The sequence below is a fragment of the Malaclemys terrapin genome, chromosome 5 (genome assembly GCF_027887155.1).
Source record: "Malaclemys terrapin pileata isolate rMalTer1 chromosome 5, rMalTer1.hap1, whole genome shotgun sequence".
NCBI lineage: Eukaryota > Metazoa > Chordata > Testudines > Emydidae > Malaclemys > Malaclemys terrapin.
The window spans coordinates 62,850,501-62,866,473 of NC_071509.1; the positions used below are offsets into that span (position 1 = coordinate 62,850,501).

The 15,973-nt window shown below is 39.3% G+C and overlaps 1 protein-coding gene across 2 annotated transcripts in view; it reads left to right on the plus strand.

Moving 5' to 3' along the window:
• ENPP6 (ectonucleotide pyrophosphatase/phosphodiesterase 6) overlaps positions 1 to 15,073 on the plus strand; it is a 90,717-nt gene extending 75,644 nt beyond the window's left edge. For both annotated transcript variants that reach the window (XM_054029001.1, XM_054029000.1), the window contains exons 6-8: positions 2,754 to 2,891; positions 8,530 to 8,653; positions 10,020 to 15,073. In XM_054029001.1, coding sequence (XP_053884976.1) covers positions 2,754 to 2,891; positions 8,530 to 8,653; positions 10,020 to 10,225 — 468 coding nt within the window. In that variant the 3' untranslated portion in view covers positions 10,226 to 15,073. The remainder of the gene's footprint in view (positions 1 to 2,753; positions 2,892 to 8,529; positions 8,654 to 10,019) is intronic.
• Positions 15,074 to 15,973: the final 900 nt, after the last annotated feature.

The following is a 15,973-nucleotide window of genomic DNA, read 5'->3' on the forward strand; positions in this document are numbered from 1 at the left end:
TTTCTGAAAGCGCAATATGGCTAACAAATAAGAATGTCCCATTGATAGTTAACTAAAAAACATACTCTTGAAAAACTATTACTGTTTTCCATAGAATCAGAGAAAGTAGACATATTAAGTGATCTAGTCCAGGTACCTACCGGTGCAAGATTGTTTCCTACAATTCATCTTCTAGTGGATGCAGTTTCATAACTCACTTGTACATTGTAGATTAAATGATTATAAGAGAGGGCAAAGGTTGTAGATTTCTGCACAAAAACAGCCACTTCAGGAAACAGAGCTGGTATTGTACTGACTTGATGGTCTGACCATCTGAAGCTAGTGCCAGGGTTTAAAGTGGTCTCAAAGAAGTGCCAGAGCTTTCATGTAGGGCTCACACAGGTTATTAAAATACTCATAATGCCCTCTCTCTGGAGGCTGACCTGCCTCAGTCTCATGTCACAGGCCTTTATATTTTTTGGCTGGATCTGTAAACCAGACACCGTAATGCTTGCTATCACATTGACAGAGCTCATGCTCAGTTCAACAAAGCACCTGCTTAAGTTCCAATAAATGGCTCTATATCCCTGGGTAGTGACGGAATGCAGGGTGTTGCTGCATGGGGATTTTTTTCTGAAGGAGTTTTCTTCACGACTCCAGAGCACAGAGTAATCAAGAGTACCTATTTCATTTCCCTAATGGGAGTTTTGTTTTTTGTTTTTGTTTTTTAAAGGAAATTAAATTTATCATCTTTTCCTAGGAATGCTACTGCCCAGAGTGGGCCATCCTCCCTAACTTTCCCATTATCTACAGAGTGCATTTGAGTTTGCAGCTGATCATTTAGGGCTAGCCCAGTGCCTCTCAAACTTTTTTACTGGTGACCCCTTTCACATAGCAAGCCTCTGAGTGCGACCCCCCCCTTATAAATTCAAAACACTTTTTAATACATTTAACACCATTATAACTGCTGGAGGCAAAGTGGGGTTTGGGGTGGAGGTTGACAGCTTGCGACCTCCCATGTAATAACTTTGTGATCCCCCTGAGGGGTCCTGACCCCCAGCTTGAGAATCCCTGGGCTAGCCTATATTGAAAAGTTACATTAGAAAAGCTATGTCTCTCAGGGGGTGTGGAAATCCCCCCATCCCCCCGAGAAACGTAGTTAAACTGACCTAACCCCCAGTGTAGAATTCAGTGGAATTCTTCCATCAACCTAGCTACTATCTGTAGGATTACCTAGAGTGATGGGAGAACTCCTCCTGTCTCTGTAGTGAGTGTCCACACTGAAGCTCTACAGAGGTGCACCTGCAGTACTGTAGCTGTGCCGCTGTAGCGTTTTAAGTGTAGACATAGCCTAGGAGGCAGTTACTTTAACAGCACCAGGAGTAACCATCTCAAAGCTAGTGGACAGACTGTAATAAGTTCAGTAAGTACAGCCTTTTTTCCTGCAAGCCAGACTCTCCCATTCTTAACTCATGTCAAGTACTACCAGTACAATACTTTTGAGCAGTCCAATTCAATTTTAAAACAATAGGACTATTCACGAATTAAGGTTCAGCTCAACATAAGAGTGGCAGGATTTGACCCAGTGAGTCCAGGCAGGATTTGACCCAGTGAGTCCAGTTATTAGACACTGGTGCATTGTTTCTTGATGGTGGCTGTAATTGTGGAGAGTTTCCATGTGAGGTGTATATTTGGCAGGGGAAGTGAAACAAAGCAAATCCACCCTGCACTCATCTGAAACCATCACTTAAATATTCAGGCCATTGGCCTAACTTTACTTAAAGGCTGTGAACTTTACCACACAATTAATGCATCTATCCTTTCATGTAGCTTATAACAATGAAAAGTGTGGAGAAGAGAGATGTATACCCTCAAGTTAAATAATGACACATCTCCACCATATGTTCTCTGAGTATTTCTGCTGAATAATTTGGGTTAAATTTGTATGCTGACATTCTAGACATAGGGCTAAGCGTCTTCAGAGCTCCAATAAAACATTGATGAATTAATCTCACGGCATCCTTATGAGATAGATGAGAGCTATTATCTCAAACAGGGGCCCAGGGCAACTGCCCTTCAAATCCTCTCCCTCCCCACCCCAGCCCCAGGTGGTCCTGCCTACTAGAGCACACTTGTTTTCACTGTTTAACTCAGCCCTTATCTACACTGGAGTGGGGGGAGGGGGGGAAATCGATCTATGTTACGGAACGTCAGCTATGTGAACGTAGCTGAAGTTAACGTACTTAGGTCGACTTATCGTGGTGTCTTCACTGTGGTGAGTCGACTGCTGCCACACCCCCGTCGACTCTGCCTGCACCTCTCACGGCGCTGGAGTACAGGAGTTGATGGGAGAGCACTTGGAGGTCAATTTATCGCGTCTAGACTAGACACGATAAATCAATCCCCGCTGGATCGATCGCTGCCCGCCGATCCGGCGGGTAGTGTAGACATACCCTCAGTATCTCCATAATTGTTTCCAGTGCTGTAGCTCAGTGTGCATGTGCATGTGTGCACATGTATACACACAAATTGGGTGTGTGTAGGGGACAAATTTTCAAAGGAGCCTCCTAAAACACATCTACCAAATTTGCATAAACACCCATTTGCACCTGCAAAGTCTCATTTTTGTATGCATTAATGAGTATTGGTGCACAGAACTGGACACTTATGAAGATAAGCTATCTGGTTTAAAAATGCAGAAGTTTTCCCTCACCAACAGATACATGTGCAATTTTTACAGGCAGATGGTTTTATAACTTTTGTTTCCTTTACAGGTGCATAATAAACTGAAAGCTGTGCAACACATGAATGTTTATAGCCTAGAGGAAATTCCAGATAGATTCTATTACAAAAAAGGGAAATTTGTGTCTCCTTTAACTCTTGTGGCTGAGGAAGGATGGTTCATAGCAGAGGTAATGTGTATGAACAAATTATTGATTTACCAGTCTGGTTAAAAAATATAATATATAAAATGAATAATAAAAAAGATGTAAAATTATAAGATTAATGGTGAGTTATACTACTGACTCGGAGTTTAGCTGGGATAAATACTACTGCCCCACATTTAAATACTAGAAATGTATTTTAAATGAAACAAACAGTGTGATAACTACATCAAATCTAAGTTAAGATTGGTCCTTTGTCCAGTTGTGGTATAATAAGAGCTGAAACTTATTCCCCTTTGCATATAATTATTTTTCCTCTTCATCCAGTTTACCTTTTCCTTTCAACCTTCCTCAGGTTAGGTTCAGGGATTACTTTCTTTTGCTACCTAAGATTATCCTAATGTATGACAATATTTCCTCCACCAGAGTACCCTTGACTTGGTTCCCCAAGTACTCTTCTGACATCACACTGTCCCTTAAAAATACTATCTGCTCTCTTGACTTCCCCCCATTTCCAATTATTTGCTACCATCTCCCTACCACTAAGCTCTACATTACTACAATTTTCAATAATTCCTTTGCTTCTGGTAATTTCCCCACCCTCTATGTAATTCAAAGGGGATGGATTTTTTTTGTTATAGATAAAAACTTATTTATAAGGAATCCATGCCCAAAGGTGATAAAAAAAATCAGCATTTACGCAAGAAAGTAACTGTTTTAGGTGTATGTAAGTGAATGCTTACAAGTGGCTGAAGATGGGCATTTTGTTATCCGCCATAAGCACAACTATGTTAATGAAGTGTGTGTGTGTGTGTGTGTGTGTGTACGTACACACACACACACACACAGGTAGTTATGTGTAATTATTTTGAAAAAAAAATTTTTTTTTAAATCAAAAATGTAATTGACATACACGTGTAGGCTGTTTTATCCAAAAGGAAACCAAAGCACTTCACAGATGTAAAGCACTTCACAAAGTATTTCATAATCTTCCATTCCTTATATATCCAAAACTCCTATTTAACTCAGGTTTTGGAAGGAATACATAATCGAGAGAGCACTGATTTCTATGCATAGGACTCAGTTTAACTACCACTGAAATGCAATCACTTTCGGGGGTGGAATACAATGGCTATTTCAGAGTGCCTTCCAGAAAGGTGCTAAATGCTCCCGGGAGGCACTCATCTTGCAGGATCAGACCCTCTTGCAGTGCATACAGTAGCAACCACAGTCCGAAGACAGGAAATGAAGAATACCTTATCTAATTGAAACTGCAAGGATGAATTTTAGTAGGCAAACTGTAATTAAATATTACAGAACCCCGTATACAGAGTTTAATATCTAAGCACTTTTTTTTTTAAAGTGGAATTTGTTACTCTTGTATATACAGAGACTTTCATAACAGTTCTTCATTATTATAAAATATTACTACTATTATTTAGTATTTGATATTTCATGCAAGTCTTTCAAAGTGCATTGCATTTAGGGTTGAGCAAGAAATAGTTTTCCCATCTCAAACTGGGACCAAAAAAAAAATCAAAATCTTGAAAAAAAAATGGAAACTAAAAGAGTTTTGAACCAAAAGCCCATAACTTTTTTGTTTCAAAAATGTCAAAAGGTGACATTTCAACCATTTCAAAACTTCTTTTCCAACTTTTTTTTTAAGTTGGGAAATTCATCAAAACTCTTTCCCACAAATAATTTCTGATCTGACAAATAACTTTTTGGTGAAAAACATTTCCTCAAAAAATTCTCGAGCAGCTTTAACAACAAATGTTACTTAAGCCTCACAATCCTGAAGTTGGGTAACTATGGTTATACACATTTTATAGACAGGTAAATGAAGGCACCACTATGTTAAGTAATTTGTCCAAAGTCACTTAGTGGTGACATAAGTCAGTAACAGAGTTGGAAATAGAACCTAGGAGTACTGGCTCCCAGTCTCTCTCTCTAATAACTATACCACACTTGCCTCACAAATTAACATAGCTAAACATAACAGCTCCTTTTATGCCTGTCATATAGTTATCTGACTGCCACATTTTCAACATAACACCTCTAGTTTGTGATGCTGAGTTTCACAAACTTACCTAAATGCCTCCTTTAAAAAAATCATTCGTGAATATGGATTGGTGAGCTGCACATTTTTAGTTTAAAAATCTAAATACCACTGATGAGTTTCAAGAATATATAAAAAAAGTATCTGAAACCATTTTCTTTAATTGATTTTTAAAAAACCTTTTTAAAACCTTTTGTTCAGTACCAGCTTAACATTCAGAACACTTATGAATACTGAAAAAAATTTAAATAATGGAAATTTGACAAATCCTTAACAACAGTAGAGCAAACATTGCTTACTACAAAATTATTTCTGTCTTTCTGCCCATTCCTCCCTATTGTTTCTGATTTTCAAGAATGCCCTCTCATTCAGTCAGTCAATTCTTCCTCACTCTGGGTGTATTTTCATTATCTGAGACTCAGATTTGAAAAAGAAGTTGTGTGTCATATTTTTAAAGTAATAATTGAGATTTCAATTATTTTTCTGCCCAAACCACTGAAAAGAGTTTGTCAAGCTCTTTCCTATTGTGTTCACCTTTTAAATTTTTTTTAAACTTTCCATTGTTATTAGTACTCTCTGAGCACTACTCACATTATTATTGAGCAGAAAGGGGGAATGTCTCTGGAATTCTACCCTCTCCATACGTTCCAGACTTCACTTTTGTATTTCACTATCCAAAGCTCAATACTCCCCGCTGGCCCTTTTTTTTTTTTATAAGTTCTGTTGGTTTCGGTGTTGATACTATTTTGTTCCTCCTGAACCATTACTCATTCTTTACTCCAATTTAATTTTCAATATAATGTATTTGTGTTTCAATATCTCAATACTTAATGCTTTGCTTGCTGGCCTGTCTATGTTACGTACCTCTACTGCTGTACTTTCTGCAGTTTAAACAAGCTGAATTTGTACTTACAAACAAACATAAGTATGTAGGAGAACCTTAGAATGTCGGGAGGGTTAGGGAATTGTGTGGCCTTGTACATTAGCATTTCACTGTTAGAGATCAACGTTCAGTCTTGGTTTAAGTTAGATAGGAGAAATAGGTTTGTCAAATCTCATCCTAGCTCCCATTTGTGCAAATCACAAAATCACTGCACATGCTGGCACAGTTCTGAGCTACTGGTACTCTCTTCTCAACAGAAGCAGGATTGGGTTAGCAAGGGGAGTTATTGCGAGTTAGGATGGAGTGTGGTGTCCTGGGAACACTATGTTGGGAACGTGGCATAGCACCTGCCCATACTATGCTTGCCTGAAGCCAGTGCTATTAATGACCCTATGCAACCATTTGCCAATGTAAAAGAAAGTAACATGTTTTCTCACCCAAATACCAGCAAAAAGTTTCTATGTTTCTGACTGCATTTCACAGCTGCAGTAAGGTACTATTCTCCTTGTACTCTTGGGCTGGTGATCGAAAGGCATTCTATTTCCTGAGTTTGGCATTCCTAGGGAAACAGCTGAGTCCATAACATCTGACAGTGCTTTTAAAAGGTTTAACTTCAGCCATGTCATGATATCTCCAAAGAAACTTTGCAACTTAGATAAGACTTGGCATGACTTGAGTGGATGCCAACAAATGCTATACAACTTGTCCTATAGTGAGCAGCCAATTAGTTTCCTGGAACTCCATTAAGCAGAATAGTGGTGTAGGCAGGCACTATAGTAGAAGATTATACAAAAAGGCAGACTGAGTCCATTTTCTCTTCAGCTTGCTCTGAGTGCTGTCAGTGAAATCAATGGAGACAAGGCAACAGATTTAATTTGTCAACTAGAACTGTTCAATTATCTTGTACATCTGCTGACTGTTATACAAAGAAATGCATGGATACTCAAGGGGTTCCTGCAGTTAGCAGCCTAAAGATCTACACTTTACAATACATATTTTTTTTTATAGATCCCACAGTTTCTATCCATGGTCAATTGTTTGGGAGGGGGAAGAAGAGAGAATAAAATCAGATAATAAATATAAATAAAATGGAAATGAATCTTAAATCAGTCTGTCTCATCACTGGTCCGAGTTTACTGGAGCTATGGATACAAGGTGCACACACTATCTCTCTAGTCTGGGGCCTGGCCACTCAGTGCCACTGTTACTCATCAGTCAGGAGAATTTTAACATATCATTAATTGATGAAGTGAAATATTATTTAGAAGTCACTGAAGAGATTACAATTATTTCTCCCTGGTCACCCAGCTCTAGTCCTGATCCGATGCCCAAGCATGGTGTTAGTAGGCACTGCTAATCATGCCATTTTTTGGATGAGATGTAAAAGTGAGATCCTGATTCCTGACCACTTGTGTTCATTCAGGACTCATGGTCCTTTTAAAAACAGTAGGTGTGTTAACTCCAGGGTTCTGGCAAAATTCCAACTTTGATAATTACATTATGGTCTTCATAAATTCCCTCTGCAGTTTCAGATAACTACGTTGTCTTCTTTACTTCATGCCCTAAAATATTTGTGTGGCATTGTGTGTTGTTCAACAGCTGCAATATTTCATTCCAGGGAGGATGAAATCCAGTGATGGAGGAAATACCCCTCCATTATTGCTTGCATGTCAGTTGTTAACACCTCTAGGAACCTCCTGGATGAAAAGTACTACAATGAATTTTTGTTAAGTAATTGTTACCATGGAGCTGGAGAGACTGATTCCGGAGAAATGTTTAAAAGTACTATTTCTGTGTAACATGGTTAAGTGAAAACAAACTGGAGATACGATAACTGTGTACAAGTATCTGAAGAATGTGAACACTAAGGAAGGAAAAGCATTGTTGGAGTGGTCTACATGGGTATAACTAGGAGCAATAGTATGAAACTAAGCAAAAGAAAACATAGGGTGAATGTCCTCAGCAAAAACTTCCACAGACCTGATTAGGAATAGCCTCCTAAAGGAAGCCTCATTGCTTCAATAATAAAGCAAGCAAACCGGACAAAACATTTGAGAATTTGTTGTAGGGAAGAGTCCTGTGCTGATTGGATTGACTGGATGAAATGGACCAACTTTTTTAACAGGTCTTTTCCTTTTCTGGCTTTTATGACATTGGTAATGAGGGCAAAGGACAAAATTACATGTAAATTATTCCACTGAATTGAACGACAGAAATTGGTCAGAAAGTGGCATTGCTAGGAAGCAGCCATAGAAGAACTCATTGATATGGACTAGCTCTGTATCTATATTCACCGACCAGAAACATTCAAAGAAGAGGGGAATACAAATTGAAAAGGTTATCTTCCCCATTAGCTGCCCTCAGGCTCAGGGCCTGAAGATGTGGCATTGTATACAATTGAAGGTAATAACAATATAAGGATATTCTCATGTGCCTTCCTTTTACGGTTGAATTCTATTGTAATGAATCAAGTGCCGTTTCAATATACTTGCTATGTCCCCTATTGGTGACTATATCCTGCCCTTTCAGGGGTTGGACTTAATGATCTAATAAGTCTTTTCCATCTCTGACTACTACGATCCTATGACTACGGAGACAGAACATAAACTCCATTACAAAATAAAGGTTACGATACATTATTAATTACCCAGTTCCTTCATTATTTAAAGGCTCCCTCTTATGGCATTTATATGTTAACTTGTGTTTTGTTTCTCTTCCCCCAGAGTAAAGAGAAACTTCCATTTTGGGAGAATGGCACAGGGAAAAAGGAGGCCTGGCAGAATGGGTGGCATGGATATGACAATGAGCTCATGAACATGAGGGGATTCTTCCTCGCATATGGGCCAGGTAGGCCAAATGAATGATCAGATAATCACAAACTCCCCACCACACTCCGCCTCGCCTCTACAATAGCTTCAGAGAAAAGGCAGATCCACAGTGCTGCAGTGTTTTGGGTGGAGCGTTGATGTAGAAGTTAATTCTGGACATGGAGCCTTTCCATCACAGCCCATATGAAAGTAGAGCAAGGTTGTTCTCCTTTTAGCCTCTATATCTTATGTGAAACTAGGGGAGAAACCAATGATTACATTTGCTTTGCCCTTCAGACATCATGCACTTTGTATGGCCACCTGATGGTAAGTGTGCAGGAACCTACCACTATGATCACCCAAGCCTCGGATCAGCATTGAGTATCCCTTCCTGTTAATGTACTCCAAGGCTCGCACATGGGCCCATCAATAGGTCCTGTATTGTTTGAGATCCTCAATTGTTTAAATCCTTCAGTGATCTTTGGCACATTGGCACTTCTATTCCAGGCCCTAGCAACTCACGATGTATTGCTATGTACACTTCCATGACATGCACACTATCATAGACTTCCCAATCAACCCGTAATTATCTGGGACGACGTGGAGTCTCAGATCCTGATCTCTGTGTTGCGTATATTATGCTATTTCTATACTACTACTAATATACAGGGTGCACAGGATTTCATCAGCAGATCTGAACACATTCTGTAGGTGTGTACCATTTTCCCCATTTTACAGATGGGGAAACTAAGCACAGAGACATCAAGTGATTTGCCCAGGGCTAAACAGGAAGTCTCCTAATTCCCAAAACAGTTTCCAATCCATTGAACCTTGCTGTTCTCAGCTAGGCTTGAGCTCTTTTAAATCTACATGAAATATAGGTATTCTTTTTTAGTCTTGGCAAAGGGCTCATCAAGACAGAGTAGCTCCTTTGATAACCATGTGGTTATTACTTATATCATACACCTGCTGCATCATTACATAGAGAATTTCTGAGTCCCAGTTTGTCAGACCCTTTAAATATCGACTAGTGCATGCTCTTCACAGATGAGGGAAAAAAATAGATTCAGAATCTTTCACACAATCATTGCAAAGCAAAACTGTCTGCTGAAAAGGCAGCAGAGCAATGTTTAAATGCACAAACATGTAAACATTTAAATAGCTCCTATGTTTAATAGTTCCATTCTCTTTTCTTATTTGCCCAATTAATTTTAACAGATAATTTTGTGTCCTACTCACAAGACTTTCTATTAGTCTCTGGAAAGACATTAGGTCCCCATCCCACCTAATTCCTTGTTTATTGGATGCTCCTGCAATTCAAAACCTCAAGCAAAAGAAATTATCCAACGTTAAATCCTGCCTGCCATTCAGAGACTAAAACATCTCTTTGCATTTCTTTGTTTCAGATTTCAAATCTAACTTCAGGGCGCCTCCAATCAGATCGGTCGATGTTTACAACATCATGTGCAATATTGCAGGAATACAGCCACTATCAAACAATGGATCCTGGTCCAGAGTGGAGTGTATGTTAAAAAATAATGCCAGTTTGGCACAGTTATTCCAGTGGAGCAGCTGTGTGCTTGCATTAATTCTACTTTTATTGTTTGCATAAAGATCTCGTTACTCTGTCCCCAAAACAATATTGGTCAGTGTGACCAGTAACTTGATTTTTTTTTTTTAATTTTAGAATTCTTTATTTGAATAATGGCTTCAGTAACAGAATACTGTCTGGGTAAATTGCACCTATTCACCCAAATTCATCCCTCAAGTTACACAAGGGATAAATCACAGTGGTTATAACAAATGCAAAACCAAATATTGCTTTCATTTACACTGTTGTAAGTATATACAGCAGCGTCAATGAGAGCAGAATGTAGCCCATTGTGAACGTGAGTGAGAAAGTTACTCCAGGAGATAGAGAATGAATTCCCCTTATACTACCATATCTAACTAAGGAGACGCTTTCACCTCTGCATAGTTAGGGGCTCAAGACTGGATATAGGCCTTTGTAATTTTACTGATTGTTTTATTCTGGATTATTTCTTTATCTCTGCTACAGCCCTGCCCTCTCCTCACAAAGCAGTTACATGCATGGTGTACACTGCCCCATTCCTTTAAACAGGAATAAACAGCCTCTCTCCACTCTGCTACAATAAGCACAACCCTAAGAAAAAGTAGGCATGGGAGCATTCAAGAACCATAACATCCTTCTTTCTCCACACTTTGTCTCTCCTTCTCCCTTAAGAACATCACTCCCCTCAGCTCATAGAACCATAGAAACCTAGGGTTAGAAGGGACCACAAGGATCATCTAGTCTAATCCTCTGCCAAGATGCAGGATTTGTTGTTTCTCAACCGTCCAAGACAGAGGCCATTCCTGCACCCATTCAAGTCAGAAGAGTTTTACCATGGACTTGAATGAGTTTGAGAGCAAGCAGAGAGTGAAAGTTCCACAATGAGGCCAAACCTGAACTCAGGTCATCTATGTGGCAGTTTACTAGAAGAGCCCATTGGTGATTTTTAAATTTAACGTACCACCTGCCTATACAGAGGGCGCCATTTATTTCACAATTCTAAGGCCACCAAATTTGCTACCCATATTTTTACCTCGGAACCTAAGATTCATTAAGAAGAAAAAAAAAAAAACAGAATATTTTTAGCCCTTAAGCTTGAGAAAAAACCTTGAAAATGTGACTCGAGTGTCTACTGATTCAGTAGCTTTGGGAGATATGAACTGTTTTGTTCTTCTAAATAGGACAGTGACTCTGAAACCAAAAGATGACAATTTAAATATTAACTGTTTCACTGCTGATCATTTTAGCAGAAAAATCCAGCCAAATATGTTTTAGCCCCAAAAAGCCCCACTGTGGCAAAAGCCCCAAACAAGTTCTGTGATGCTGGCATGCACTGTCAATGCAAAAACCTCCATGATGTTGACAACTGAAAGCAGAGAGAAGGCAGAAAATAAATTGCATTCCATATCAGAATAAACAACACAGGGACTATTGTGCTAATTGCAATCTTCATTTTCTACTTAATTCATTAAAAACCTCCCAGTTACATCTAAATGAAATGGCCACTGAATTTCCAGTCTGCTGCAGAATACAGGGCCTTTCTAATTGAGGCCCAGCTTACTGAGTCTTGTCTATAGATTTTCAAGGTGAAAACTCATTTCCGTTTGCCAAAATTCTTCCAGGTTTCTGTCTATCATAGAAATGTAAGGCTGGAAGGGACCTCAAGAGGTCAGCTAGTCCATCCCTCCCATGCTGAGACACTCAAAATCTGAAATTATTTAATGGCAGTTAGCTCTGATGACGTGTCACTGTCAGAATGGCTAGAATCTTATTCTGCACCCATCAGTGGGGTATCTGAATACCTGTATAACTAACAGGAAGGCCTGGCCCTTCTAACTCTATGGAATAGCATTTGTACTTCTCAATCACATGCACTCAACAAAGAAGGTAGAAGAGAAAAATAGAAACACAATAAATTCGAAGTGCACAAGTGAAGAAATGAGATGTAACCATGCTGCAGAAGGCCTTAGCCATAAATCAAAATATGCCAGTGACAGGTATAATAGAACAGTTTGGAACACAACTGGTTTGTGTCTCTTTCCGGAAGAAGTAGCAAAACAACACCACAAGTTCTCGCTGTTCCAGTACATCAGCTGAACTCTTGAAAGTTTTCAGCATCTATTGCTTTTCTACCAGCAGCATCAGGGAAGAGCATGGTTTTAAGTGATTCCCATTCAAGCAATGGATCATGCAATACATATGGCTCTTTTCCCTTCAGAAGGTGCTTTCTGCAGCAGGGAGACAGGTTTATACTGGTGGACTTTCAAAAGACTTTTTATCCTTTAGCCAGTGCTATAGTAGTGAGAGGAGGAGCTCATAGGAGATATCCAGGTTTGACATTCAAAGCCATCTCTCACACAACAAGGATGACAGGAGGACCACCAAAAATTATACAAAATGAATATTTCATCACAGGGACCTCAAACCCAGTCTTAAGTTGTATTGGTAAAGTTAGATAGGGATAGACTCTTGCGGTGTCATGTCTACACTGGAGCTGAAAGGCGTAAATTCCAGTTTGGGTAGATATGACTGATCGATCTAGCATGCCAAAATAGTCATGGCTAAATGGGCAGTGGAATGGGCTAGCTGAGTGCATACTTAGGGTCTCAGATAGGATTGAATTCAGAACAGATAGCCCATCCTGCTGCCCCTGTAGCCACAGGATGCTACTAGTTTTAGTGCTCTAGGTTGATCAGAGCCAGCAGGATATGTTAACCCCAGCTGGAAATTATACCTTCAGCTCCAGTGCAGACATACACTTGAAGGCAATTCATCTCGGAGGTTAAAGTCCCAAGATATTAAGGTAAACCTGAACAAAAACAGGGAGGCAGAAGTAGCAAATCCCAACTAAGAAGCTGATTGTGCCAATTTTACTTTGACACTATAGTTAGAGTTAGGTTCTAGTCAACATAAAATGGTAGAATCTGGCCCTAAACCAATAGCTACTTTATTTATTTCAGAAGATTAATTTCGCTTAGTTGTTAAAATATTTTGCTGCTGTACTGCTTGACGTTAAATATGGGGGAGCTACATGCATTTCAAAATGTTAGTTACACATCTTTACATAATTTTATTTTTTAAATGTTTTCATTGTAAAAAACCCACCATATCTAGAAAAGAGACATTTAGGGTTTGGTCCTGCAAGGACCCTAAGTACCCTTAACTCCTCATGATGCTGATGGAAGTAGAGGGCAGTCAGCTTTACCTCAAAGGAGGGGCTCAGCACATTGTCAGAATGAACTCCTGTGGAAAGATTAGGGTCCTTCCTGTATAAAATAAACCTCTAAAAATTAATGAGCACACAAACCCAGAGTAAAGCACATTTTGGATTGGTTTGGTATGGTTAATTTAAGGATAAATGATTACAGCATGAAAAAAAATCAAATTAAACTTGACAAAAGACTTCTGTAATAGCTGTAAAGATTTATGTAATGTGTTTTTAAAACTCAAGTGAACCATCAAATCAATTGGGGGCGGGGGGGAGAAAATCAGCCTTCGTTATCAGGCTGTTGAGTATAAAAGGCAATTTAGGGCTTTCTAAGCATTTGCAGCGGCTGTGAAACAAGCATCTATTGTTCAAAGTTCCCCGTTGCTCTTTAATGGGCCAGGCTCAATGAATTCACTGGAGCACATTTTTTTTAAAAAGTGAGAGAATTATCGGTATAAAAGATAACCAAATGACTAAATTACAAAGTTTTGTTTGAAAACCAACAGGATATATAAAACACACACTAATCCCTTGACATTCTGGAGACTTAAATCCTATAATAAAAAGATTTCAATATTCTCTTACAGAGAAAACAAAGAGCATAAAGGCACAGGGCCAGATTCTGATTTCTGTTACACTGGTGTAAATCAGGAATAACTATTCAATTGAGTTATTCCACATTTAGATCAGTAAATGAGATCAACATTGCCCCACTACTGCATGTGTGTTTGTGGGTAACAGTTAGAAAAGTAAGTGTCCATATTCAAAAATTCTGAGTTTTTGCAAATATCACAAAGTACATTTTCAGAATGTATGAGAATCTCATGGGGGTTTAGTGCAAACATCCTATGATAACAGGTTTCAGAGGGGTAGCCGTATTAGTCTGCATCAGCAAAAAGAACGAGGAGTACTTGTGGCACCTTAGAGATAACAAATGTATTTGGGCATAAGCTTTCTTGGGCTAAAACCCAAGCTTATGCCCAAATAAATGTGTTAGTCTCTAAGGTGCCACAAGTACTCCCCATTCTTTATCTTATGATAAAGCACTTCAAAATGTGTTCGATCTGTGAAAGGGAAATTCTGTAATAGATTTACATCAAGTTGGTCATCTCCAAGAGAACTGAGAAATGGATATGTTTTAGAAGTGCATCTTGCTTTTTTGGTATTTTTGTACCACTATACTGACTCATGCTCTGGTTCAAAAATCAGAGCATTTTGCCTGTAGTTTCCTTATCTGTGTAACACATAACTGAGGTGAATGTATTTTTAAAACCATGGTTCTAAGTGATGCTTTCAACAATGATTGATTGTGAATGGGTGAATAATTATAAGAACACTGCATGATTTCGGTAAGAAATGGTATACATTTTTGTAAATAATGTAAGATTTAAAAAAAAAATCCTAGAACACCTTGTCTTTCCTGGTTGATTGTTACATCAAAATGTAGTCACGTTGGTCCACTTCTCACTTACAAAAATAGAGATACCACAGTGTAAACAGTGTTTGAAGCTTATACTGACTAATCATCAGTGGGATGAATGATAACATTGTTTTAAAATGGTAAAGTCCTCAAAATATGCATGTAAATTACATATTAAATAAATTGCACAAGATAATGTGGCTTGCATGTTGGATAATTTTTCCAGGGGTATTATAATAAAGTTAACCTTTTGAATCTGTTTGGGTTTTTTTTCTTCCAACTGCATGTATAAACATAGCTGTATTAAATAACAGCACTGTCCATTGGTATCTCTACATCAACTAGGACATATCTGTAAACACTTCTAATTAAATTTGTAAGCTTCCTGGGGACAGAGATGTCTTTTTGTTTTATATTTGTACAGCACCTAGCACAATGAGGTATAACAGATTTTACTACTCACCGCCGGTGCACCTCCTTGTGGCTTATTTGAGGATTAGCTCATCACTGGTTGGATCCCTCTTCCTGTGGCCATTCAACCCGTCATCTCAATCTCACCTTCCAGAACTCTGAGTAATCTTTGTGACTTGGCTGATCTCTCTTCGTGACTTGGCCCTCTGGACAGTCACTATAGTCCTCCCCTTTTGGAGTCTGTCAAAGTCTCTCTGGACAAGATGCCCCTCTGCTGTTCCAGGAAGTCCTCCATTGTATGTCCAAGGCTGTGCCACTTCCCCAGTGGCTGGTAGGAGAACCCAGGCCCAGCCTCTACTCCGGGGTTCCAGCGCAAGGACCCCATGTGCCGCAACTATGGGCTACTTACTCCCAGACCTGTTTGCTACTTCTCTGGGCTCTGTTCTATTTCCTCCTTCTATCCTCTGACTCCTCTGGGTTTACCAGCTGTCCAAGCTATCTCCACTTCCCAGGGCTACTTCCCCCTATGGCTTCTCGCCAGACCCACTAATCTCCAACACACCTCCTTCCTGTCAGGGACTGAGTGCAGACTACTTCCCCTTGCAGCCCACTTCTGGTATCAGCCTCTTAGCTTTATAGAAACCCTGCCTGTTCCTGTCCAGGTTAGCATCATCCTTAATTAAGAGTTACTGAGCCTATCTCGTTAATTGGCCTGTCTAGACTACCTTAATCCCTTCCGGGCTGGTGT